Source organism: Balearica regulorum, chromosome 1 (genome assembly GCF_011004875.1).
Source record: "Balearica regulorum gibbericeps isolate bBalReg1 chromosome 1, bBalReg1.pri, whole genome shotgun sequence".
NCBI classification, from domain to species: Eukaryota; Metazoa; Chordata; class Aves; order Gruiformes; family Gruidae; genus Balearica; species Balearica regulorum.
The window spans coordinates 53,085,729-53,112,482 of record NC_046184.1 but is presented as its reverse complement, the minus strand read 5'-3'; the positions used below and the strand labels follow the sequence as shown (position 1 = coordinate 53,112,482).

Here is a 26,754-nt window from a genome sequence, read left to right as displayed (position 1 = left end):
AAAAACATTGTATTACTTGAGCCAGATAAAGATCTTATTCCATCACATTACCACTGCATAGAAAAGACTCTCTTAATTTGAACTTGTAGGATTTTTTTGACTTTGTTCTTACAAAAGAGATTATGTCTCAGATAGCCCATGCCAAAAGCATATACTCCAAACTCCACAGTTTAGGAGGTCTAGTATATAAAATCAGATCAAATTTTTTCAGTTAATTTTCCCTCCAATAGGTTAAATTAAAATCCAGTTCTGAAAAGCCCCTAGTCCATGGGGATCAGTGACTGAAACCCCAGATCAGAATACTGACATTTAAGACTGCCTTTATCATGGATGTATTAATTTAATACATTATAGAGTCCTAAGAGATGTTATTTTTAATATAAACTTATTTTCCAAATAATTTAGAGGAATACAGATTCAAGTAATTCTTCAAAGGCTTGCCTTAAGCTACCCTAATAAAATGTAGCTTTCAAAAGTTGACATAAAAGAAGACATTAGTGTGATTGAGAGTGTAGAGTACTAGTAACCGTAAATGAACTTAAATAGCTTAACAGGTCTAGTATTGTACTTAAGTTTACACAGATATCTTAACATAACCTACAATGTTTACCATGAATATTAACAGCACATAAGCATCACAATGTGTTAGGTATTGTTTTCTAAACCACAATTTCACTGGTCCCAGGTATTTTAAAATAATAGGACTAAGGCAGCAGCTATAATACATAAACAATTATTTAAGAAATATGCTTAATGCTATTACCGCTTAGAACTGTGGAAATATAACAAAATACAAGTCACATTTACAGCATAAGGCCCTTTGGTTTCTTAAGCAGCAAATGAAATAACAATTTCTTCAGTGAAAGGCTTTGAAAAATAAAGCATGTAGGCTTTCCATAAAAAAAGGTAACTAGTCCTTTCCTTCTCAAAATAGCCAGCTATAGTCTTCAAAATATTATGTAAGAAAGCTCCTGAAATTCCTAGGAAAGAAAAAGTTTAAATCCTACAGTAGTATCTGACAGAGTAGAGATTCTATCATGGGCAAGCTGAACATGCACCTTCTGGGAAGTAGAAGAAACTACTGTTTGGATTTCTGGAGAGCTTTATTAAATTTGGAGTAATACAATAAAAAGGATCTGAAATGCCTGTGTATTTACCATATATTCTAGAGCTTACAAATCCATATTTGAGAACTTGCTTCATATTAATCCGTCCTTCATAAGGACTTGAGTTAAAACAAAATTAAAATGCAATAGTTTATTCTAGGTCAGGAAAATTTATGGCAGTCTGCTTTTTCACACAACCACGTGCGACTTGTACAAGGTAATCCTTTTCCATCCTCCCAATAAAGCCAAAAACTATTAAGTAATTAAAGATATTTCTGGGTAACTAAACAGCGTGCATTGAGTTACACACAACTGTTTAGTTACACAGTTGGGGCAGTCAACATGACATTTACAGAGAACATTCTTTTTAGGAGGTTCCATAACTACTCATATTCTTTTTCCACACCAGTTAGAAGCAGTATCAAATCAGCTAAAAAAAAAAAATTGGAATACATAATAAATGTGATCAAGTCACCAGATGTATTTTAAAATCCTGCTTAAGTGGTATGTTGCTTTTGCTATGGGGCTGGTAAGAAGGATCTGGCATTATAAAAGAGGTTGTAAACCAGCATGACCGTTGGAGCAGCGTTCTTACTCTGTCCCAAACTTGCACAAAATTTTAAAACAACTTCTTATGCTTCCTGAATCTTGTTGTAGTTTACTATGACATTAATTCTAATTCTCTTGTAAGAGAAGAAAGTCAAAAGAGATGTAACATGGCTATCAAAATTTTTGAGGCAGCATAAGAAAGTTTTTGCAAACTGTCATAGGGCAAAATGACAGTTTGTGCCAAATTCAGGCAACACAAATCATCAATAAGAATTTAGCAGACACTGAAAGGACCGGGCTGCAGAGTTGCATTCTCTAGTGTTATTACCCCATAAACATTTTTGTGGAAGTTAAGAAACAAAATTTTGTAGGAAATTTCATAGGAGTTGATTGAGTATACTTCTGAATAATTTTGAAATACTTAACTTCTTTTTTGATTTAATATATGCATCCTACCTTCAGCGCTCTGACGTTTGGTAAAGAGACAGGAAATCTTTAGCATGTAAGGTGACTTTGCACTTACGCAATTCCACTGCAGTACCATGTGAATGCACCACCAGTCTGTTTTCCAGTGCAAAAGTCTTTATTCTGCTGGGCTGAAAGTCTCCCCAAGTCATGCTTTTTCTAATCAAAAAAAAGATGTTAATCAGCTTACCCATGATCCAAATTTCATCGATCTTTGAAAGAAGAGAACAAAACATTTTACCCAAAAAGATCTTTTAAGTCATTACTAGCTGAGCTGCTGTTTGTCATTGTGTTTGCTGGTTGTGCAAAGTTCTGAGGAGCAAAGAAAGGGTTACCCTGTATACCAAAGCCAGGCTGTGCTATCATGTTCATCTGAGGTCCCAAGACTGAACCACTCGCACTTGGGGACCCTTGCGGGGGTACGAACTGATTAACCCACTGGCTTGATTTCTGTTGAGCCAACTGTTTCATGCTAACTTTGGGTTTTTGAGGACCAAAAAGATTATCTAAAGCAGACATATCTGGGGGTCTGTTTTGTTGTGTCAGTGGAGAGATTGCAGACGCAGCATTCATAGGACTGTAATTTGGCATATTGGCAGTTGGTACAATGTTCATCTTGGTTGTTCCTGTTGCACTTGGACCACTGAAGAAATTCTGAGCGGTGGGACCAGCTCCCATACTGAATCCAGCAGTCTGAAAACCCATATTAGTATTTAGTCCGTTTGTCATGTTTCTCTTTGTGTTGTCAACAGGTGGTGAAAATCCCATTCCAACACCCATAGAAGGGACAGAAGAGAAGTTGTTTGAAGATGCAACTTTAGCTTTGTTGATAGAATGGCTAGTCAAAGATGACATATTATCTATCAAGGTATCTGTCAAGTCTTTTGTCTGCAAAATACATAAAATGCAGTTAAATGCTTTTCCTGTACAAACACTCCAGCAACAGTCTTTATCATTGCTCCTGCAGAAGTGGCATTTGTTTTTCAGAAATTAGAATTTACTGCACAGAATTGGGCATGAAATGTAATTATACACAAGAACAATTAGGTTATTTTTGTTCTTTGCTACTTAGAAGTAATTGTTATGCAGCTTTAATCTGACAACTAAGACTATACACGAAGTACTACTGTGACCATTTGCTTACATGCCCCTCATATTCCCAAGCCCTCTATATATTTAGGTAATAAACTCTTCAGAGCAAAACCTTTTTTAACATGTGCTTTTTCCTTATCTAGAACAATGGCCTTCCAGTAATAATGACATCTTTGGAAACTCCTGCAATTTAAAAAGTGGGAAATATTGCTAATGATGCAAATGGAAGGCAGATGAAAATTTATTTTACTTTTTCTCAGCTGTGCCATTGTACTACCAGTGAACACAAAGGTAAATCACAGGAGAAAAAAAATGCTAAATTGCAGCACTTGAAAGGAAAAAGCATCACAGCTCCCATGGAGACAGTACAGTAGTTTGTTCTTTCTCACCTGCTTCACTGGAGGTGTGATTGCAGTTGCTTGTGGCTTAAGAGGTGGCTGGCTTTTCAGTTTCTGCGCCTGTTCTTGTTCTTTGGCTAACTTTTGCTTCTCTTCAAGTGTAAGTGATGCCTTTAAAAGGGAAAGTACTGATACTAAGTTGCACAGAATGGTTATTCTTACATTGATATTTTTATTTCATAAATAGCACTGTTGTTTCAATAATATGTGGTGGAACAATACATATTATTTATGCAGATGAGAAAGCGGATAAGGACAAAATCTATTATGTTTGTCATATTGCTAAAAAGTACTTGAAGCAAATAAATACGATATTAAAAGTAGCATCATGAGAAATTTGGGCAGATCTCAAATAAAGAGATATCACAACAAAACCATTTTAGCTTTGTCTTCTTAATGTTGGGCATAAGAAAATATGTTCTTCACAGTTTTTGTTTTAATATGGTTACCAACTGGAACTTCATATAGAACTTCAACTGACCATGGAGTTGGAAAGGGAATTTTATTTTAAGATTGCTTAAGAAGCTTTTAGGGATTTTAACTCTACTTTTGATAATGATGAAGGATAAAACCAAAAAATCATTCCCCCTTAGTCTAAAATTAGTGAGAGGGTTCAGATAACCTGAAATGGAAAGGACAAAATGTATAGATTCCAGGGATCCATTTACATAATTAATAGCATGAAAAGAATTTTATAAGAGTTTATGCTTATGTTTAATATTCTATGTCATGTTATGCTTTTTCTTTGCTTCTGGTATTTATCTCCATATTGACTATTTGTTTTCATGTAACTTTGAATAGTACAGTAAATGTTAGTCTCTGCTACTACATGAAATTCTGTATTTTATGATAACATTACAAACAGAGATGAAGATAAGTTTGCCTATTTTGATTTTCCTATCTAAATCCACTGCTGAAGTTTCAGCTTCATTGAAATCTGTAATTAAGGAGAAAGAAAACGACCAAAAATTTATAATCTTAATTGCTGTCTACTTTGTACAAAGCCATTTTCAAGGAAAGATTTTCACAGAAATTCAAGGATGTGATCTGAACATTTTTCAGTGGACCTTCACATATGACTATGTATGGTGCTGTGCTACAGAAAAGCAGTTAGTTTTTCTTTTAAAGCTTTCAATACGGTAAATGTTTACACATACTCTTTTTATGCAACTGTATCAGCCTTGTATTAGACAGATGGATGTAATACAATCCCAAACCAAAGTAATACACACCTTTTTCTGTTTTGATGACATCTCATTCTCTTTACTATCAGATCCACTAGTTAGGAGGTCAGTTCCACTAGTATTAAATACCTTGTCAATCTGTTTAAGTTCAAAGAAACAAAACAGTCATTCGAAATGCTGTAATTTAAGGTAACATAAACATTGACTAAGTAATGTTAAATTTCAAATTTCTATACGTAAGCAACGCAATAAAATATTGTCGCTTACCTGATTACTTGTACTACTAGATCTTGCCTCTTCAGACACGCTCATTTGGTTAGCTATATCCAAAGATCTATATAGTGCAGAGCATGCATATTACAAAAAGATAACTTTGCAGTCACATCCACAACATTAATTCAGCAATGCAGATTATTATTCTGCATTTAAACAATACCAAAAAATTGCATTATGAGAGCACTGCCATTTTTATATAGAATGCCTGTAGGAGACTGGAAAATGTTAATATTCTAAATTGTAAATGTTTCCTAATGATCATTTCACATGGTCTTAGTTCCTCCTTTTGAATGGGGTGACACAGATTTTGGATAGCCCGAGTTAATTTGTCTCAGAAATCTTGCCTCACAGCAGACTCCCTAAAATAGCTCTAAATATCTTCGAATATCATAATGTCCTGGTTTTGGCTAGGATAGAGTTAATTCTAAAGGCTGCAATGCTTATGTTTCTCCAGTATGGTTTATTTCTCAGCAACTACAGAAAAGCAACTTAGCATATAGAAGCAAGATGTAAACTGTACTAGTGGAGCTCAGTATGAACTTTTACATTAATGAATTAAAAATTATTGACTTAAAATAGTAAACTGTGACTGAACTGTATAAAAATAAAGGATTTTACTCTATAAAACCACTAACCACAATATTTTTATCATTCTAGGACTAATAAATTTTCTGACAGCTGTGCTTATTTGAGGTAATTCTCAACTACTGAACTAAGAATTTCCTAGATTTTTTATTGCTATGGCTGGAGTTTTCTCACATTTGCTAAAAAATAAGCTGAAATTTATCTCTGCTTACTTGTTCCTTCTCTAATACAAACATAAACAAACACTTACTTCTGTTGCTCTTGCATGACATGAAGTTGCTCAAGTTTCGTTTTATGCTCTGCTTCCAATCTACTAAGCATATCTTTTATAACACAAATAAAAGAATTGAACTGGAAAAGAAATATACAAGAAGTTTGGATTTTGCAGTGATGGAATTCAGACATGTATAACTTAAAAGGTAATACCTTATAAAACTTAAAATATACAATGTCAGATAAACTGCAGATTTTTAAATTATTTATAATCCACCTTCACTATTTTGGATCAGATACCAAACTATAAGCAGAATGTATACTGAAACCGTGAAAAATATATATCACTAAAGAAAAAAAAGAAAAGTGGGGCAATGCAGACAAAAAACACCCATAGATGAGTATTATCAGATTCATTAAAAACAACAAAAAAAATCCTATTAGGTGTTCCATTCCCTAAAATTTCATAGCAACATGATTGCACTTCTACATTAACTACAACATTTACAAACAAAAGAAAGGGAACAAACATTAAGGTTGTACTTTAGCCTTTAATTTGAATGGTAATTATGTTAGTAGGTAATTGCTTTTGCAGGATATTTGGAAGGTGACAGTATTTATTTTGAACTTTTATACTAGGATCAGTTAAATCCACTGAAAAATAACAAGCTTTAAACATGCAAATACAGCAATACTTGAAGTTTGTTTGTTTGTTTTTAGAACACAGACATACAGTAATGTATGGTTTTTTTCACTGACAACAGTTTAAACTTATTCTCTGCCAATTACCAAGTAAAAGCATGCAAAACAGTAATGTTCCTACCTGATTGAGATTAAGATTGTTCTCAATACTAAGAGGAATCAGATGGGGCAATACTTTTCCTGCAAGCTGTTCTTTGGTTATTCCCAACTTCTTATGAGTAAATGTACATTTGTAAATACCTGACATACAACATCAAAACAGTGAAAATTGTTAAGTGTAGTAAACAATGTGAACAAACTCCAAGTAGCAGGCTTGAATATGTATTGATCACCTGAACATACACTGGCCCTGTGTGCAAGCAGGGACAAACACGATCAATCATAAAAGCTAAGTACTCATCCACAACACAAACATATTATAGCAACAGGCTTTGCTAAGTTCAGAACAAGAGGAGGTCCAAAGTAAGACTTTGCAGCTATGAAACCTGATACCAGTTAATGTATTTTTCAATTGTCTAAGAATATGCATCAATTATCTAAGAATATGCATCTTTGAACAGATCATGAGCAACTGAGTTACCACAAACTGACAAACCGCCACTGAAAAATAAAGTTGCATTATACCTAAGGATGTGTTATCTCCTGGCACATTGAAGTGGCTAAGATTAACTATCACACTGCTCTGATTGCTTTTTACAAAGACTCTTACCTAGGAGTTTGGGGCTGTGTTACATACGGGATCAGAAATCATGCATAGACTTTATCTGTTCAAAAATCGCTGAAAAAAAGAATACTGACAGGCATGAAGGATCCAGTGTTAAGCCTACAAGTTCTATAGCATTTCTGACAGGATTCCTCTGCTTCAATAGTTCAACTCTGGTGGCAAACACTGAGCATACTAGCATAAAAGAGGCAGCAGCTTTCCTTACTTTCTATAGCTAGTATTTGAACAGAGCTGTCAGCTGACCAAAGCAGATATCACATACAAGATGGAAGGTGTTATGATTCCAGAAAAAAGGAAAGCCCAAGTATATAAAATTGATTTCAGCCCATCATTTCCAAACTAGAGTTCATTTATCCACTATATCTGAGTAGAATTCAGGAATAATACAACTAGAGTAAAAGATACACTGTCCCTCATTCTCACACAGCAAATACAAGTTAAAGCTAAAAGGATTAAGGGAAACAGGCAGCTTTAAATGAGTACAGAGGAAAGATGCCTTCTTGCTGATTTTGAGCAAATCGAAATGCTGCCATCACATATTATTACAGTGTTTAACGAGGGCTATTGCTGGTACAGCTCAACCATTAGAAATGGTCTTCTGTCTACTACTTCACTGTCAGTAAGAGAAATAGTCATTGTCTTCCAGACTTGGCCACATAGTCACACCTCTTTCTAGTCATCTGGACTCCTTATGCCCATTGAAGTTGCTAAAATCACACATCCTGAGTTATGCAAGCATCAGAGCGGCACTGGGAAAGCACAACTCAGAGTGAGGCCTCCCCTTCCAGAAGTAACAAGCCACTAGGTTTTATTAGCTGTTTTGTGAAACCTCACCCAGACTGTGCTCCATTTCAGCACAAATGTAGGAGAAGATCAGGTTCGAGAATATCTAAGGACCCTGAAGGTGCACAAGTCCATGGGACCTGATGAGTTGCATCCACGAGTCTTGAGGGAACTGGCAGATGAAGTGGCCAGGCCACTCGCCATCATATTTGAGAAGTCATGGCAGTCCAGCGAAATTCCCGCTGACTGGAAAAGGGGAAACACAACCCCCATTTTTAAGAAGGGTAAAAAGGAAGATCCAGGAAACTACAGGCCGGTCAGTCCCACCTCCGTGCCTGGCAAGATTATGGAGCAGACCCTCCTGGAGACTATGCTCAGGCACATGGAAAATAAGGAGGTGATTGGTGACAGCCAACATGGCTTCACTAAGGGCAAATCGTGCCTAACAAACTTGGTGGCCTTCTATGATGGGGTTACAGCGTCCGTGGATAAGGGAAGAGCAACTGATGTCATCTACCTGGACTTGTACATTTGACACTGTCCCGCACGACATCCTTGTCTCTAAATTGGAGAGACATGGACTTGATGGATGGACCACTCGGTGGAGAAGGAATTGGCTGGATGGTCGCACTCAAAGAGTTGTGGTCAACGGCTCAATGTCCAAGTGGAGAACAGTGACGAGTGGCATTCCTCAGGGGTCGGTACTGGGAGCGGCACTGTTTAACATCTTTGTCGGCGACATGGACAATGGGATCAAGTGCACCCTCAGCAAGTTTGTCGATGACACCAAGCTGTGTGTTGTGGTTGACACACTGGAGGGAAGGGATGCCATCCAGAGGGACCTGGACAGGCTGGAGAGGTGGGCCCATGCGAACCACATGAAGTTCAACAAGGCCAAGTGCAAGATCCTGCACATGGGTTGGCACAATCCCAAGCATGACTATAGGCTGGGCGAGGAATGGATTGAAAACAGCCCTGAGAAGAAGGACTTGGGGGTATTGATTGATGAGAAGCTCAACAAGAGCCAGCAGTGTGCGCTTGCAGCCCAGAAAGCCAACCATGTCATGGGCTGCATCAAAAGAGGCGTGACCAGCAGGTCAAGGCAGGTGATCCTGCCCCTCTACTCTGCTCTTGTGAGACCCCACCTGGAGTACTGCGTCCAGCTCTGGGGGCCCCAGTACAGGAGAGACATCGAGCTGTTGGAGCGAGTCCAGAGGAGGGCCACGAAGCTGATCAGAGGGCTGGAGCACCTCTCCTATGAGGACAGGCTGAGAGAGTTGGGATTGTTCAGCCTGGAGAAAAGAAGGCTCCGGGAAGATCCAATTGCAGCTTACAAGTATCTGATGGGGCCTACAGGAGAGGTGGTGAGGGACTGTTTATGAGGCAGTGTAGTGACAGGACAAGTGGTAATGGGTTTAAGCTGAAGGAAGGTCGATTTAGATTAGATGTTAGAAAGAAATTCTTTACTGTGAGGGTGGTGAGGTATTGGAACAGGTTGCCCAGAGAGGTTGTGGATGCCCCGTCCCTGGAAGTGTTTAAGATCAGGTTGGATGAGGCTTTGGGCAATGTGGTCTAGTTGAGGTTGTCCCTGCCTGCTTTAAGGTCCTTTCCAACCCAAACCATTCTATGATTCCATGAAAGGCAGACATGTTTGCTTAAATGTCCAACAAAATTAATCTAACAAGACCTGCAGTGAATAACAGTAGATCTGTAGACAATCATTTATAGCATCTGACATGCAAGAGTGGTAAGAGAAGGCAACAGTAACATCTTAAAAGCTCCAGCAAGGTGCTCGGCATCTGAAAGATGACAGATCGTATACTCTTCTGAGGAAAACAGCCTTTCTGGCTTTGTGGACCTTACAATCCATGAAAGTGTAACAGCCCACGAACTGCAACGAGTACTCAGAACTGCATTGGGCCTTGTGCGCTAGAAATGTATGTAGTAGTTTTTAGAAGTACCAGCAATGCATGAGGTAGTTGTACAGGGGTATACTTAAGAACCAGAAACAGGAAGTTTTTAATAGTCATTTTAGCAATACACTATGTAAACATTATCAATGACAACAGAAAGCTCTCAGATTTACATCAAAACACAAAAGAGGAGAAAGTTGAAAGTCTTAATTACCTAAAATGCCCATTAGCACTGCAGGTTCCTTGGATGGAATTTGTTGTAGAAAAGGTAAAATATCATCAAGCACAAACCATTTATCCAAGTACTCCAAAATCTTCCCTAAGCATACTAATGAGTTTACCCGGACCTGTAAGTATGACAAGAATTAAAAAACCTCTTTACTATATTTTTGCATAAGGAAAAAAAAAAGCACACAAAACTCAGAAGAAAACAGGTGCTACTGAAACTACAACCTTCCTATCTGAAAAAAACCCTTTTGTGTCATGAAAGGAAAATATTGCTCACAAAACCTTGGCTTTTCTGCAGGACAAACACTGTTAACATATATTATTCTGGAACACACTTCAACAATTTTTACCATATTGTTAACAATGGGAAGTTGTTAACAACTTTAAAGATTGTTAGAGTAAAAACGTAAAAGCTGCTTTTGTATTTGTAAAAAGTAAAAAAAAAAAAAAATCGCAAAAAGAAATCAGGGCACATTGGCGGGCTTTTCTTTAAAGACCCAGCAGCAGCAAAGCCAAAGTAATTAAAGGTAACAACATTTTCTGAGGACTGAGAAAGAGATAAAATTATTAGGATACTTACAGCAAGAGAAGATGTTTGCAAACAGGCATTTTTAATTCTTGGAATTAATGAATTTTTCATTGATGGGTAATCTATTAAATTGGCAAATGTGGGAATTATGTTTAGGCAAAGCTCCTATAAAAAGAATTCCACATAAGTTTAAAAAGAAATATGTATGTTTATTATAAAATTAGTACTAATATTACTCAAGATAAAAAACAGTTTAAAATGTCTTCTTAAGCTTTCCTTTTATGGAAATTTTTAAGATATTTAAGGATATATCATGTTCAACTAAGCTGACGTTAATCTATCAGATTTACTTAAAAAAGCATCATGATATGAAGACAGAACCTTGGAAAATGGATTTCAAAAAGAGTATTCATAAATTTATAATAAAATATTTGGATAGCAAGAATACCTTGTATTTTCAAAAAACATCTTTATATAAAAAACAACTTTTATTACATCAAACTGTAACATTTTCCTACAATTTGACTACTATCAACAACACTGCAGCAGCAAAATGATAAACTGAAAGATAAAAGGGCGTATCAAGGTTAAACATGCTTAAGCAACAAGAAAAAAAATACCCAATTTCAGTTATATCTCAAAAAATAAGAGATTGTAATATTAAGTACAGGTTGAAAGTAAATACCTGAGTAACAAAACTACAGATGCAGAAAAACCTTAAGACAGGTATTTAGAAACAAAAACCTTTCTCCATAATAGTGCAAAGGCTTTGCAAGATGAAAGTTACAACTGACTATTCAAATCCTTCTTTAAGAAACATTTTGTTTGTTTATCTCACCCTCCCACTCCCGAATGCCTTTGGCTAACTGGAATTTAATTCCAGCACAAGAATGATTTCCAAAAAAAAGGAACCTTAGAAAGGTAGAGAAAGCATGAAGAGAAAATATGGATACATAAAGACATCACCAGAAGGTGTGATTTTACAGAAATTAGGTCTTCCAAGGTAACTGTCAGCACACATGTTCTTACCAGTGGGACCTCAGAATACCTCTCTCCGACTGGTAAGAGCATGCATGCCTGCACAGTTTCTGCAGCACAGGCAATGCATTATAAATACACATCCTACTTGTTGCTATGGTGGCTAGTAAGAATTTAGGATAAGAGCATTAGAACAATAGTCACATGGTTACTCCCTGGAAAATAAGGGAATTATATTTTATTTTACTAAAACAAATTTTCTTCAAAAAAGCATTAATATCTTTTGACATTCAGGAATATTACACAGCTTTATCATTTTTTTCAAGTAAACAAACACAGTAGTATGCAAAAAGTTGGAACATCAGCGTAAAGAAAAGAGAAAAATATTGTTTTAAATAAAGGCTGCAATTACTATACCTGGATCTGAATTGAAGGTGCTTCCAAGGCTCTATAAACCATTGGTAGAACACTGTTCTTTATTTCATCAGGTGGAGTTTTGGTTAGAAGCAAGTCCATTTTTTGCAGGAAGATCAACAAGATCTATTAAAAGAAGGACAATTCAGAAGCCAAAAGTTTTAACTCCAGAAACATAAACTTACAATTTAAAGTGTGTTGTATCATATCATAAAAACTTCAGAAGTTCTCTTGTAACTCAGTAAATTTGATCACTTACCATGTTGCTTGCCTGAAGGCATGGAAGACAAAAAACACTTTGACATATTATTGCATTTTAAAAACAGCAAATACAAATCAAACAAAATATGCCTGTTCTAGACTAATCCTTCCGAAATAAGAAATCGTAATGGCTAAGGAAGAAGTTCTTGTTTCTATTTACAACATGGTCTTTTATTAAGATCCACCCACAGAAAATCTTTATACACACATCACTGTTGAAAAAGCTAAACTTTAAAAAAAACTATAGTTCAAATGCTGTCCTCAAATCTTTTGATCACAATTCCACATAGAAAAGCTGCATTCCATCGGTATCTAGAATCAAAACAGGGACACAATGAAAAGAATATTACAGCTACTGTATGGACATAAAATAGCTTTATTCTATTTCACATGAAAATTGTGTATCATAAAATGAAAAATCCCCAACAAAAAAAAAGTCACATCATGTTAACCTAAAAAGCAACAGTAAAATAGCACATTTACATAGCGGGATTCACCTTGCTTAGGCTTAGCCATCTAAAAGTTAGCTGCTATTCTAAATTACTTGTCCAGGCTCGGTCTCCAATGCAGAGAGCTACATAACTCCTAAGACTCGTGTCTCGTCTCAGATAGGTGAGACAACTTGCTACAGGTAACACTGACTATCCATTGATACCTAAACTCCCCTCAGAAAATAGGTTAGACTAGATGGATGAATTGTGGTGAATGGTATCACATTCATAATAAAAAGCCAAGTATTTCATAGGAGCAAAAGATTACAATTTTTAAGTCTAAAACTATGCAGCAATCAGTGCTTGTATATCAAATAAACAAAAGCATCAGAGTGTAGAAATACAAGTGTAACAAGACTACATCTCAGTTTCCCCTTTAATTTGCTTCCTTTACAGGGAAGAAAAATAAATTCTTTTAAACTGCAGCTAATGTTTGCTTTCTTATTGTATATTTATAATTACCTAAACTGTATACACACACACACAGACTCGTTCATTCATTCCATGAACACAGATTCTGATGCAATATTCCCAAATTTGGGAGAATTAGGGTGAGATGGACCAGATCAGTTTTAAAGTTAGATTTTATAATTATTCTTGAATAAAGAATTTTTATTTGTCCTAAACTTGGCTTTCTAAACATCCACATGCTCATGACACTGTTCTGTTCTTGTCTAGCAACCCTGTAATACTGCAGCATGACGGTTCCTCTGTTAGCTAAATTTTTATTTTTGGAAAAGGATCGTTTGATTGGTTTTGCAAATTTGAAAAGGCCATGAATGAAACTTGTTATTTAACAACTAGAAAAGCTTCTTTAAAATAAGAACCAGATGTTTAAACATAAACAGACTGCTTTTACGTTAAACATTGTACTATGTAGTCATCTAGATTTCGCAGAAGCAGTTTGGCTGTTTTCCACCAGCTGTCAATGCTTTTCAACTAAGATAACATAAAGCTGAACTGTTTTTGATACCTCTCTCTACCTGTCTTTAACTAGAATGCAGTTCATGCTGTTCCAATGAAGCCCTTTTATTTTTTAGCTTTCTAAGATCCTATTTGATACTTTTTATCTATTTAAGTAGAAACTAATGTCACAGTCACAGATTCAAACTGTCTAATAAGCAAGCAGCAGCAGATGCACTAACAATGATGCTGAAGATGTGCTTCATTCATTAACACAGAGCCCAGTACTTGTCAGGGTACACTTTGGTGTCCTGAATTAGAATAGGAATTTACAGTACATCATATGCTAACTCTCTATGGATTCCCCTAGATATCAGTTAAGGGTTTGTCTACACTGGGAAGCCATGTCAGAGTAAGCTAGGATGGTAATTTACAGCACACCTGTTACTCCATGCTAACTCTAAGAGTACGATAAGAATGAGTAATTTCACTAAACATTCAATTTTCATATTATAAATTCCCTCATACAAAGAATAGTGAACACTGGATAACTGTTTCTTCATACTGAATTACAGGAGCCTCCCTACAATACCTTCACTTCCTAACTCAAGTACCCCAGAAAAGCAAGCCTCGTACAAATCTACATCTTGAGAGAGCATTTGGAAGAAACACCAACACCTTCCCTGTCTGCCCTTCTCCATGAGTTACAAACACATGGGAACTGGATGTTATTGTCTGCACAAAGACAGTCAGACCTGGAATTCTATCTTCTGGCACTCTGAACCTTTGTATTTTTTTCTGAAATCCTGGTATATTAACTTTGAAAACCTGTCTTAGATTACTTAAACTTTGTCATACTAAGAAGACAATAAAAATAATAGTGGAATCAGCCATCTAATATTTAGTGTGCATTAAAAATGCCAACATAAAAATTTAATATACGGTATCTAGAAAGCTACAGAAAAACTTCGCAAAGCCTGCTGACCCCAAGTCTGTATTTTGCTTCACTCATTTCTCAAGAAATAAAACTGGGTTTGTGCCCATTAAGCTTGAGATGTAACTTCAAGACAAACTTTTTGCAAAAGTCTCACAAATCTGATGTTAAAGGTAGGAAAACACAATGTTACCTTTTAGGATGAAACAGCACAAATAAGATGTTCACTGGTGTATGGTCAGTTAGACGTTTAATTTTTTCAGGACCACAACAAAGCTAACATAAAGCCCCAGTGTACCACAAGTAAATAACATTAAGTAGTTCTAATTTTCTGAGCTATTCTCAGTTACACAATTGTGTCCTTCCCGGCCCCCCCCCCCCCCCCCCAGTATAAAGAGAGGTCTCTGATCTGGTTTTCTGAAACCCAGAAATAAAAGGTCTCTTTGTTCATTCCTATGTTTATCCTGCCCCTTAAGTTCTCTGAAGAGAAATAACAGCATCCAGCAGTAAAACAAGGTGAGCTAGAAGGAATGCATAGCTGCCTTTTATCAGTGGAGGCACAATGCCTAACTTAGTGATAGAACTCTCAGGAATCATCATGCACATGGTGTTGACAAAAGGATGCAAATGTTTTGTTCCTTTACAGTAACGATAATGTCTTACTACTTTTATGCATGTAAACAACAGGACAAAGCGTATTTTACTTACACAATACATTTGTAAAATAAAAATGAAAGAAATTTCACAATTTTGTGCACAGGCCTCAAATAAACACTGTTTTATTATCATCAATAAACAGGACTTTTAATAGAGTGTCCAATTTACAACTTTTCCACCCCATGATCCCAGTGTCAGCAATCTGGATACAAGAAAAAAAAATAAATCATAGGTTCAGCTTGTGTTAGAATATGTGCAAATATTGTACTGTACAACCCTGCCTAGATTGGCTAGATAAGTGATACAATGCTTACAAATATACCTTCTACAATCAGCCAAAAATAAAAATCGAGTGGTTTCCATTTTTCCTAATCTAATTTCATCTATAAATGCAAATACACACTCAGAAAAATCATCTAAAAAGCAGGGGTAGAGGCTTTGTGAATTTCCTAGGGGGAAAAAAAAAAAAAATCTATTTCATATGAATCAAGACTGACTGCTTCGACAGCTACAGAGCAGGTTGGGCAACCTGTGTGAAGCTGGAAAAGGGAAGCAGAACACTTAGTCATTTTTCAGGGGGGGAAAAAAAAAAAAACACCAAAGAGAAAAAATGTAATCTGAACAATATTAACATACCTGGATTGGTTCTTGCTGCTTAAAAACAGGACCAAGATCAGGCAGAATGAGCCTGATATATTCTTCTTTGGTGCATTCCTCAGCAATTAGCAGAACGTTAGGCAAGACAAAGGGTACCATATCAGGATTCACAAATTCAGAAGTCAAGCAAGGCAAAATTCGCTGAATTATAACACGCTAAAAGAAAAAAAAAAAAAAAACATGCATCACATTGTACTGCATTGTAGTAAGTTACTATCATGCCAGTTCAACAGCTTTTGTATTAACCTGATAGTTACAAAAAAGCAGACAGAGAGTTTTCAGTTTTGAACTCTTACTATTTTCACAGTATATTCTAGCTAATTTACACTGTGCTACTTTGCTTACTTTTCTCTGTTTGCACTCAAAGCACAACTGGCAACTGTAACAACTGTGAAGGTCAGCAAAAAACACCACACTGTACAGAAAGTCGGACTTTCAGCCACAAACATGAAGAAAACCTTATTCTATATGCTTAACAAAGACTCTAAAAAGACCCTTAGGAAAGACTCTATCTCCCCCCCCAAAATAATCAGATTTTCCATACCCCATCATTCACTGAACAAACATATAATCCTTCTACCCCTCCCTGTAAAACTCCAAGTACATTCCCTAAATAAGATTCTGCTGACAAAATAGGTATTTACACTGTGGATGGCTACTGTAGAGTTAGACAACCTTAAATGCGTTTAAAGTCAATAAAGAGAAATACACAGTTCAAGGGCACAGTCCCTTCCCTCATAAAATACACTTTCAAGGCAGGAAAAAAAAAAAAGAATGCCCTAAAGATGATTAGGTCAGTCAGTGGCTGTCTAAAGTTAGGTGAAATACATCCCAACTATTTCCAACTTCAAAGCACAATGATTTCTGATGAAAGGAAAACATTTCTAAATTAAAAAGAAGAGAGTGTTAAACATGAAGTCTGAATTTTGCACTGTGTAGTTCAAAACAGAATTCAAGAAATTTAATGCAATGGTTGAGAAGCTCAGCTATTCTATTATGTATTAAACTAATACTATTTTTCTATCACATATGCATTGTGCCTTACATAAATTAAAGAATACCAGAAAAGGAAAAGGAGTCAGTCTAGACATAGTGTCTACACAGAAGAAATCCATAATGACAGACATTTGCCTTTGAGGTTTCTGGGCACCGCTAGCACAAGAAAGCAGTGAGTCTGTTGAGGGAAGGAAGCTTGCATCATTCAACATTAAAGTACTGCCTTGCTATGAAAAAACCTGAAGCAATCTTATTGGGGGAAAAAGTGGCAAGATTACTTCAAAGAGCTATGATAGCATCTGGAAACAAAGGGAAAGCCTTGTAAGTGGAGAGAAGACAACTCCCTTTCAAAGTGGAATGAACCACATACAAGAGGGCATGCAAATGATGGTTCCTTACACATACTGATAGCACAGTTTGCCATTTTCCGTTTAAAGAATTACTGATAGCTGAGGAGTATTTCGACACCAATTATTTTCTAATCTCCTCTTCTTTCCTACTATATTCTGACAGTCTCATGGCAGTCTATTATGGTACAGTGCTACATAAAGTCCAGCATTCCGAGATTCAGAATGTTAATAGAGGTTCATGTATTTTTAAACTCACTATTTCAAGACATCATACAGACATACCTTAGGTAGTTTTGGCAGAACCTTTGGTAGCCCTTTAAAAAACTGTGATTTCTGAAGGTTATCCCTTTGAAATAATGAATCAAAATACTGAAGCGTCATTGCTCCTACATCATCGAAGAATGGTATCTAAAAATAAGATTAAAAGCTTGTGATCTGGAGGGAGACAATGTTGACACTGTTACAAAGATTCCAAAATACAATCATCTATTTACCTTTTCAATGCACTACAGTAAACCTTTACAATGACATGCCTGCAACTAACAATTAGAAAAGTACATTTTTACATACTAAGTAGTATAATATTCACAGATAAAGATTGATTATTAAGACAGAATCTTCCTAGCATTTTAAAGAAACCCACACCTGTTATGTGTATCTAAGTTAACTTATTGTATATGAAATACAGTTTTGTCTACAAAAAATGGAATGAAAAGTAAAAACCTTGATTAAAAGTTCTTCTAGGAATAATTATGCTATTTAATATTACAATAAAGGATTACCTACTAGGCCATCCAGATCTGGCTGCCACCCCTGGAAACTTGTAATGAATCAACAAGCATTTATATGCAATAAATGTGTAATTATATAAATTTCTCTCCAATGTTCAGACCCACTTGTAAATCCTACCCGCTTGTAAATCCTGTCCACTATAACTTCTCACATGATCTCCCATGTTTTTGCATTAATTCAGCAGAGGGCACAGGCCTTCTTAAGTACTGTGTAACAAAGTATACAGATAGACCAGGCTTATCAAGATGGCACCAACAAAATACCAGGGGGTTTCATCTATAGCTGTGATATATCATATTAATACTAATAGAGCTGTTTCATCATTAATGAAAGATTGATAAAAAATGCATGATGATAACAAGATATTTTATATAAAAATCCATCCCCAAATATTCAGCTTTCAGTTAGCAGATGAACAAGAAGAATAGAAGAGTGTCTATCCCTACAGACCTACACAGACTGGAATGAAAAGTTGTGTATTCAAAACTTGCATGGGTAAGACTCCTCCTTCCTGCTAGCTCTCAGTTTTATGGAGGGATATATCAAACTTCACAGGCTCACAACAGTTAAAGACAAAGCATGGTGTCTCAGACTACTTAGACACTTGTTTTCAGTCGAAAAATTTGTACAAAACCAAAAGATATAAATACATTTAAAGAAGCTCTACTGTAAGGCAGAAACAGAAGCAAGTAAGAGCAAGCCAATAAAAAAATTAATCAGAAAAGCAGACTGGGGTAGGGCAATACAGAAGAAAAGAATCTATTAGCAGAGAATTCAAGCTAGTCTGCATTGTGGACTTAAATACTGTCTGCTAGACCACACACCAAAATGTATGTGATCATGGAATTTTACACAGGTTAACATAAACTAGTTAAAACTAGCAAGGTAAACTTGTCCATGTCAAGATCCATTTTAGCTTGTGTCACGTTGGCCATAACAAACTGCTTTTCGAACTAAAGCTCTAATATATCTACCCTAGAATTCAGTCTGCAGTACAGAAAGACATAACATCTTTATAAAACCATACTGCTTAATAAAACTGTCTACAGATTTGTTTGTTGTAGTCCTTCAGACAAGTGAGTTGATATCTGAGTAATAATTGCCAATTTCCTCACTTCCCATCTTTCAGCATATGTTGGCAGAATCATGACCTGTTCCCCCTCCCTTCTTCACTCACTCTTTTTCCAACTGTTAAGACACTGATTTCCCTTTCTGCATACAATCTTTTTATATGACAGGAAAAGAAGAATATTGTTTAGCTAAGCAAATCTGTAAGCAGGAACCTGAAAGGCTATCAGATATGAGAAAATGGGGTATAAGACAAAGGAAGAACCATGCTTTTTAAATTCTACTTTCAGGTAGGAAAGCAGAGGAAGAGTTTGTCAAATTAAAACTTGAATTATCCTACTTGCAATTAATTTTTGCTTTATTATGGCAAGTAAGCTATTCTGCATATTTAAGAATACACTGCAAATCATAAGCCAAAAGTTAATCCTTACGTTTATTGCCCTTTATAATTTTATGGCTTTAAAATACTTCCAATACAGTATTAAAGACTGAATTGTATAAAACATAGCAGAGAAAATAGTTCCAACTGTATTGGAAAGCAACAAAATAGTGTTGCATTGAATGATTATTCTAAATTCTGTCTCAGCACCCACTTCTTTCATATTAATAAAGGTCAGCATAAGGACAACTTTTGGCATCAACTGACATAATCATTTCCAAAATAGTTTAAAAATATTTAACATTTCAACTAAAACAATTAACAGGAAAACACTTTCAAATAGCTCTATCATTGCTATAAATCAAAGAGTATTTTCCCTCTTTCCTATGGCTACTATATATTGCATGAACTGACCTTAGTCATTTGATCTGCGTCTGGTCTGACTGCTGGAGCTACATTTAGGAGTAGCTTTACATGTTCACGCACCTCCTCTGGTATATTCTGAAGAGTACTGGAGCTTAAACGGCTCAGCTGCGTAAGTAATTTAAGCACATGCACCATGAAGTCAGAAAATCCTGCATATAACTATTTCCAATATACAACAGGACTATACTTCACCTTCTTGATGGTTTCTCTACCCACACCTTTGACATCCCTCCCTTCTCCCCCTTTATAACCCATTTGCTTCTGATCCCTCATGGTCTTCTTTCCGTCTCCCAACAGCCTACCCCCTTCAGGTCACATTCCCCTACTGCCAAGTTCTCATTGCGTTCAGGTTATCAGAGAACACAAACCCAATATTTTTAAACAGGTACCTGTTATTATCTGAGGTGTTGTCTACACACATTAAAATACAGTACACACACCTAAGGCAATGTGCACCCAAAGAAGTTACAACAAAGGAAACTTGCGTATGAACCTACAGTATATCAGCTGATCCAAGGAACTGTCTTCTGTTAATATTCATAGTCCACAAAGAATATTTCACATTCTGATAGCTAACTGGATACCAATTGCAATGTCAAGTGATCAAATTACTCTACACTCAGCCATCTTCAATGGTCCTACCCAGGTCATTCACTGCCTTGCATTCCATACTGTTCACCCCAACAGGTAAAGTACTTATTCCAGAAGACCGGCATTCAATAGGTTTACAGAGAAATCAGGTGAAAAATGAAATTTGTAGTTTATAAAGTTGGTACGTCTAATCTTCTCTACACATATTTTTATTTCTTATACTTTGCTAGCATTCTTTTTTCTTGTTATAAAGACAGCATGCAAGGTAAGATACCATTATTGGATTGCTTATGTTGGAGCACTGGTATTGTGTTCTAAATATTTAAATCTCTTTTAAAACAGTAACTTTTCAAATATGAAAATCAGTGAATAACAGTCACAAATAGAACAAATACCTGATCCAGCTGTCTACTAAAGCTTTTATAAATATCCTGCTTGTTGACCTCAAAAATTGGTTTCCCTTTATTAAACACTGCATACATAACAGCTCCTAGAGAGTACATATCACTGGCTGTCTCACAGCTCACGGAGAGAATATATTCTGGTGCCAGATATTCAGGATTTGGAAGACACAAGGATGGCAAGTTTGGATCCCATTCCTTACAAGGGAACTTTGGCTACAAGACAAGTAAAAGAAAGTACATTTATTAGGGTTTTTTAAAGAACATTTTAAATAAGAAACTCAAACAGCAGAAAATAACTCAAATTCAATTATGAATGAAACAGAAACAGAGTAAGGCAAAACTGTTAAGAATCTGTGTCTGTAGCTTAGAGTAATTAGCTGATGCAATTAAGTCTGAGTATTAGAGTTGGGAAGTGTAATGTCAAATCAAAGCACTGCTGTATGAGGAATTCATTTTAGGAGGTAGCAACCAGGTACCGAGTGGATGCAACAGACTAAATTAGGCAGCTTTGCATGTCATCCAACATGCAGGTGAGGGGAAGTGGCATGGGTTTCAGCCTCTGTCTGAAACCATCACTAGTCTATTCTGACTCCACTGAGCCAACTCAAGCTCTTTTTCTGTGACGACCAACGGCAGCACTTCAGTCCAGACCTGTGCCATATGTTCAAACTTTTGCCAATGAAATACAGAGGTGAATATTAAATAAATGATTCTGTACTGAAATGCAAGGTCATTAAACTGGTTTCTGACAAAGATCTGAATTTGGAATTTAATGATGATAAATATAAAGATCTATTACTTCCTGTTCAGATGGATTTGTCGACTGGATACAAAAATCAAAGCCCATAATTTTCCAAGCTCCACTCTTATTCAAAATTATATTTTCAGGAGTAATATTTCCATGGACCATTTTCACACTGCTATGCAAAAACGACAAGCCTTCAGAAACCTGTTAATAGAAGAATATTATTTCAGGTTACATATTTCCCCAAATATCCTGTAAGACATTTACAAAAATTCTGTTCCGGTTAAATTGGTAAGTTAACTAAGAAACAATTTTTCACTACTCTTTTAGGCTATGCCTTAAAAGTTATGTATGAAGGAAATTAAACACAGATGGGTAATCAGCAGATGAGATTACTAATGATGATTAACTGTCACAGCATAAAAGCTTTTCAAAGTTGATCAGCATATTCACCAAATAAAACCTGAGAGCTACTGTTCCTCCACAGAAGGTAAAGAACAGATTCACATATGGGAGAGACAGCTGTAGCATAGACATTTTTATGGAAAATAAAAATTCACTCGATTTTGTATTTACCATGTCAGAATAAGCAAAAATGGTAGCAACTTAGAGCCTCCAGTGTTCATCCTCTCTTATACTTACAGTGATCAGGGCACTATCATCTCTCGCTTCCCAATTACTTGATTTACTATAGGCAGACAGAACTTTGGCAGCTTACAAGCTTTATAAAACAATCATTAATACTAAAAGAACAAGAAAATTATAAGGACAACCTGTGTCATACCTGAAGCAAACCGTATTTGGTCTCCACATCATAAAGTTTGTATTCTTTAATATCAGATGGTAAAGGAGAAGGTAGGTTGTCCCAACTGCCAAGAACGTTAGCTAAACTTGCACAAACTGGTTCTGTACAAAATGCCAAGCAATCCCTGTATAGGAAATAAATATTTCTTGTAAATAAATGTAATAAATCTCTTGACTGCAAATAAAGAACCATACAAACACCATATTATACATTACTGCAGCACTTAGTGCTACCTAAAACTATATTCTATTTCAGGCTTTGAATTCTTATGAATAATATTATACTGAAGAGAAATATATAAATATCTAAAGTATTAAAAATATTAAAATACAGAAATCAGCTTAAGTTATTTTATTCTTTAACAGTCACATCATCAATAATGATGCACATAACATTTCATAAAAGGTTTTAACAAAACAATGGGTTTTTTGTCCTGATCCAGGACAATCAAATAATTCTTACTATTATTAAAACTTGTAAAATCAGGCTTTTAGCTGTGCCTAAAACTGACACATCCCTGACTGAAGCAATACTTAATGTGGTCAGACAATGATTGGAAACAAAATTAATAAAATGTAAGGTAGCACCTGAATATTCTTTTACTTTGCAAATGAATAGAGAAGAGGTGCAAACACAAATACAGTTGTTGTATGAACTGCAGTTTGCATGTGAAGTGACCGTTTTCTAAATTATTTTATCTACTGTTTTATTCATGAAAAGCCACGGGTCTTGTTTAGGCATTTGTGTGCCAACAGTGTTAGAAAAGCACAGATGAAGTAAACTTCCACACATAAAGTGGACTGGTTGTAACACTGTGCTTCAAGATTTCAAATTTTGAAGTCCTGAAAACAATGTAAGCCTCAGTTTCACAATCTTCATGTAACATTGACAGAGTCATTCTTTACATCCACATTCTTCCTACTGGTCTGCACAGCACTGGAGGCCCTGGACAATCATTGCACCTCACTTCTTAATTGTTTTAAAGTTTTTTTCTGGAGAAATCATCACATGGATGGTAGCACACATACCTGCTTTAAGGACAAGTAATTCATGAGAACACTAAATACTGCATCAGTATAAACACAGAAAACTGAGACTGAGTAACAGTAATAAAGATGTATTTTTGAATATAAAGTTATAGGCAAGAAGACAGAAGCCTAACTTTTTGTTCATTCCATAAAAACATCACAGAAGACACAACCCCTCAGCATGAATCTACCACATAGCTTTTATGTATCTCAATAATTAATAAGCTTGCTCTGTGAAGGAAAGGCTGACGAAACAGGCAAACTCTTCTTATTCATCGAGATTTTAGTTTTACTTTAGTTTTATCTACTGCCTTTCTGAAGGTAAAACAACTGAAAATTAAACTATATTGAATCATAACTGTCAGCCAACCTGACAGTACTTCTTTGCTTGGTTTCCTCCCTACCATTCTGTTAACGCCATCCCTTTCATGTTTCTGTCAACACAGCTAGGTCTATAAAACTCGTTTCTGTAGCAATCACAGGGAAGAATCAGAGCACAGAAAGACAAAGTCCTTCATTTTCAATCTGACATCAACTTTACTATAGAGCTTATACATTTAGTTATGGTTAAGGCATAGATGATAGTAAATACCTAGGGAACAGTCATTCAGTGCTTTTCATAATATAAACTCTCTGATTGCTGGGTTTTTGAGAGAATAAAAAGATGACTTTTTTTACTTTAGGAGCTAATTAAATAAAACCAGAGTAACGGAAGGATGGGGCAAATCTAATTAAAGCAACTGAATATTGCAGAAGCTGATGTCTGCCACACAGTGCAGCTTCTTTAACAGTTCCCTGAATAATATCAAAATGAAATGCAAGTAACATAATAAAAAGAAAACAAGTTAAAAATAAAAGTGATGGCCAAAACCACGTATGCTTTGGGAAAAGCTGCAACAGATGGAATGTCTAGTAAATTAAGTATCTGGGACTCTTCACACTACTACTGTTTTTAATGGGTAGCAATGACAATTATGAGTAAACTTATAATTTGGCTATTTATCCTTTTCTCCAATAACAAGTTAAAAATAGAATAATATTGCTCATCTGTGCTGTTACTGGATTTCAAGACCAGTTATAAGTAAATATATTGTATTTATATTAAATATTTAGTAAACATAAAGAGTTATTCATTATATAAATGCATGTAAAAATGTATACATCATAATATATTTATATTAAATATAATTATATTGAATACCAATCATTTGGAGTAGAACCATTCTCTTAATAGTGGAAAAGCTACCTACACACTACAGTCAGAAAGGTATGGCCTTTCTTTCTATATTTACTTCAGCTATGCAGGTACACCAAGAATCCCTTTGCCCCACAAAGGAGGAATAAAGGGTGACTTGCAAGCAGTTCAACACAACTGCATGTTATTTTGGAGACACAAAAAATGAACATGCACAGTCTAGCCAGAAGGAGACCATGACAGATTTGTTCAAGAATAAGCACTCTGGAACGACCTGCAATTCTAAAGAAATCTTACAGCATGCTTGCACAAGGTTACATATGGAAATGTAACCCCCTAAACAAACGCCCTCCAAAACCCATTACATCAGTTTCTGGCACAGCAAGCAACTGGACAGGTTCTGTACTAGTGGTGTTTCTACCAGTAGCTGATCATGCTGAGTATGGAAAGAAGAACAACTGCAGCAAAGCATAGGGCATTACTAAAAACTCGTGAACGAGAACTCTGACATAACTACACTGTTAATTTTACTCAAAAGGCTTAAATTCTTCACAAGAAGAACACCAAAGCTTTCTTAACACTCCAAAGTATGAATCTTCAGCTTTTCTTCTGAAGTGCAGAGTTCAGGGAAAAAAAGAATTACAGATGCAGTTGCTGAGTCAATCAAAATACTGTGACAATTTTAGGAAGAAGGCTGGGGTATACTCTGGGATTCACCTGCATACACTATGACTGCGATGACTCTAGGCCCTTTAGCATGTAATAGTTTATTTATTGTTGTAGAGTACTGACAGCTGTCTTCAATTACCTAATTAATATTCCTTAGGCTTTTGTGAGGCACATACTGAATCACAGGGGTTCCTACAGTATTCTCAAATTCTAGAAGCCAACACATTTGGAAAAATGCAGGTTAACAGACACAATAAAAAATGTAGATGTTTGAAAGGTAATATACATGAATCTTTATTAGGCTATCATTTAGAAACATTACTTTGGGGAAAAAACCTTGAAAACCTTCATGATCTTCCTCAGGATCAAGATCAGCTTTCTACTTAAACATGAAACCTTCATTTTATTTGTTAGATATTAGTGTGCTGTTACGGTTGAAAGGTAAATCTGTAAGACTAACCCATTATTGTGCCTAGTGACCAACCTTATATAAATCAAATAAGCACTACCAAAACACACTGAATTTTGTCTCCCTTGATTGGCATTTGAGGATCTTTTAAACACCTATGTGGCCACAACACAATTTACCAAAAATCTCTAATCTCACATGCACTAAGTACATACATCTCATAAATGGAACAAATGTATGAACAACCTTTTGAAAGAAAACAATTTTTAAGAGAAATCTTTAAAAGTGAAATTAATTGAACTACCAAATTTTCATCCTGTAAGGGTCATGTGTAGCCTTATAGCTGCAACTGGACTAAGACCATGCAATAGATTATTAATTAGATTCACACCAGAAATGCATCCTATGGCTTGGGGTTGGGGGGGGGAATCTGAGGGTGGGGTGAATACCATTCTCACATGAGTAAATACAGCAAACTTAAATTTCACCAGATGTATGTGTTGAATGTTCCAAATATTTTATGTCAAATAACAAAACAATGCTTAAGAAAGTCTGTTCTCAGCTTTACTACAGCTTACCTGGATTCTTCCAATGGATGTTGAACAGTAAGTAGTCGAGGGTGTCGAAGCCTGGTTAGCTGCTGAACACCTCGTTTTAAAGAATCAATAATCTGATCCTTTTCAAATTTTTGATACTTGTCTATTAGCTTCTTATCGAAGACAAAAACAGCCACTTCCTAGAAATAAGCAACAAAATTCACTTGGTAAATAACACAGCCGAAAAACAAGCCTGTACACAATTACATACACACAGACACATTTTTTGAATCAACAGTACTATCCCACCAATGCAGTA

At 35.8% G+C, this 26,754-nt stretch overlaps 1 protein-coding gene across 1 annotated transcript in view; it reads right to left on the bottom strand.

The window, feature by feature from the left end:
- Positions 1–2,212: 2,212 nt before the first annotated feature.
- The window catches only part of SCYL2 (SCY1 like pseudokinase 2), a 38,627-nt gene continuing 14,085 nt past the window's right edge, over positions 2,213–26,754 (bottom strand). Inside the window, exons 3-18 of the mRNA XM_075749458.1 lie at positions 26,478–26,635; positions 22,578–22,722; positions 21,848–21,997; positions 21,040–21,261; positions 20,042–20,158; positions 17,671–17,796; positions 16,022–16,198; positions 12,143–12,265; positions 10,799–10,912; positions 10,205–10,337; positions 6,692–6,810; positions 5,906–6,006; positions 5,062–5,128; positions 4,843–4,932; positions 3,602–3,721; positions 2,213–3,008 (exon numbers count right to left, since the gene is read on the bottom strand). Of these exons, the coding sequence (XP_075605573.1) occupies positions 2,358–3,008; positions 3,602–3,721; positions 4,843–4,932; positions 5,062–5,128; positions 5,906–6,006; positions 6,692–6,810; positions 10,205–10,337; positions 10,799–10,912; positions 12,143–12,265; positions 16,022–16,198; positions 17,671–17,796; positions 20,042–20,158; positions 21,040–21,261; positions 21,848–21,997; positions 22,578–22,722; positions 26,478–26,635 (2,613 nt within the window). The 3' untranslated portion in view covers positions 2,213–2,357. The remainder of the gene's footprint in view (positions 3,009–3,601; positions 3,722–4,842; positions 4,933–5,061; positions 5,129–5,905; positions 6,007–6,691; positions 6,811–10,204; positions 10,338–10,798; positions 10,913–12,142; positions 12,266–16,021; positions 16,199–17,670; positions 17,797–20,041; positions 20,159–21,039; positions 21,262–21,847; positions 21,998–22,577; positions 22,723–26,477; positions 26,636–26,754) is intronic.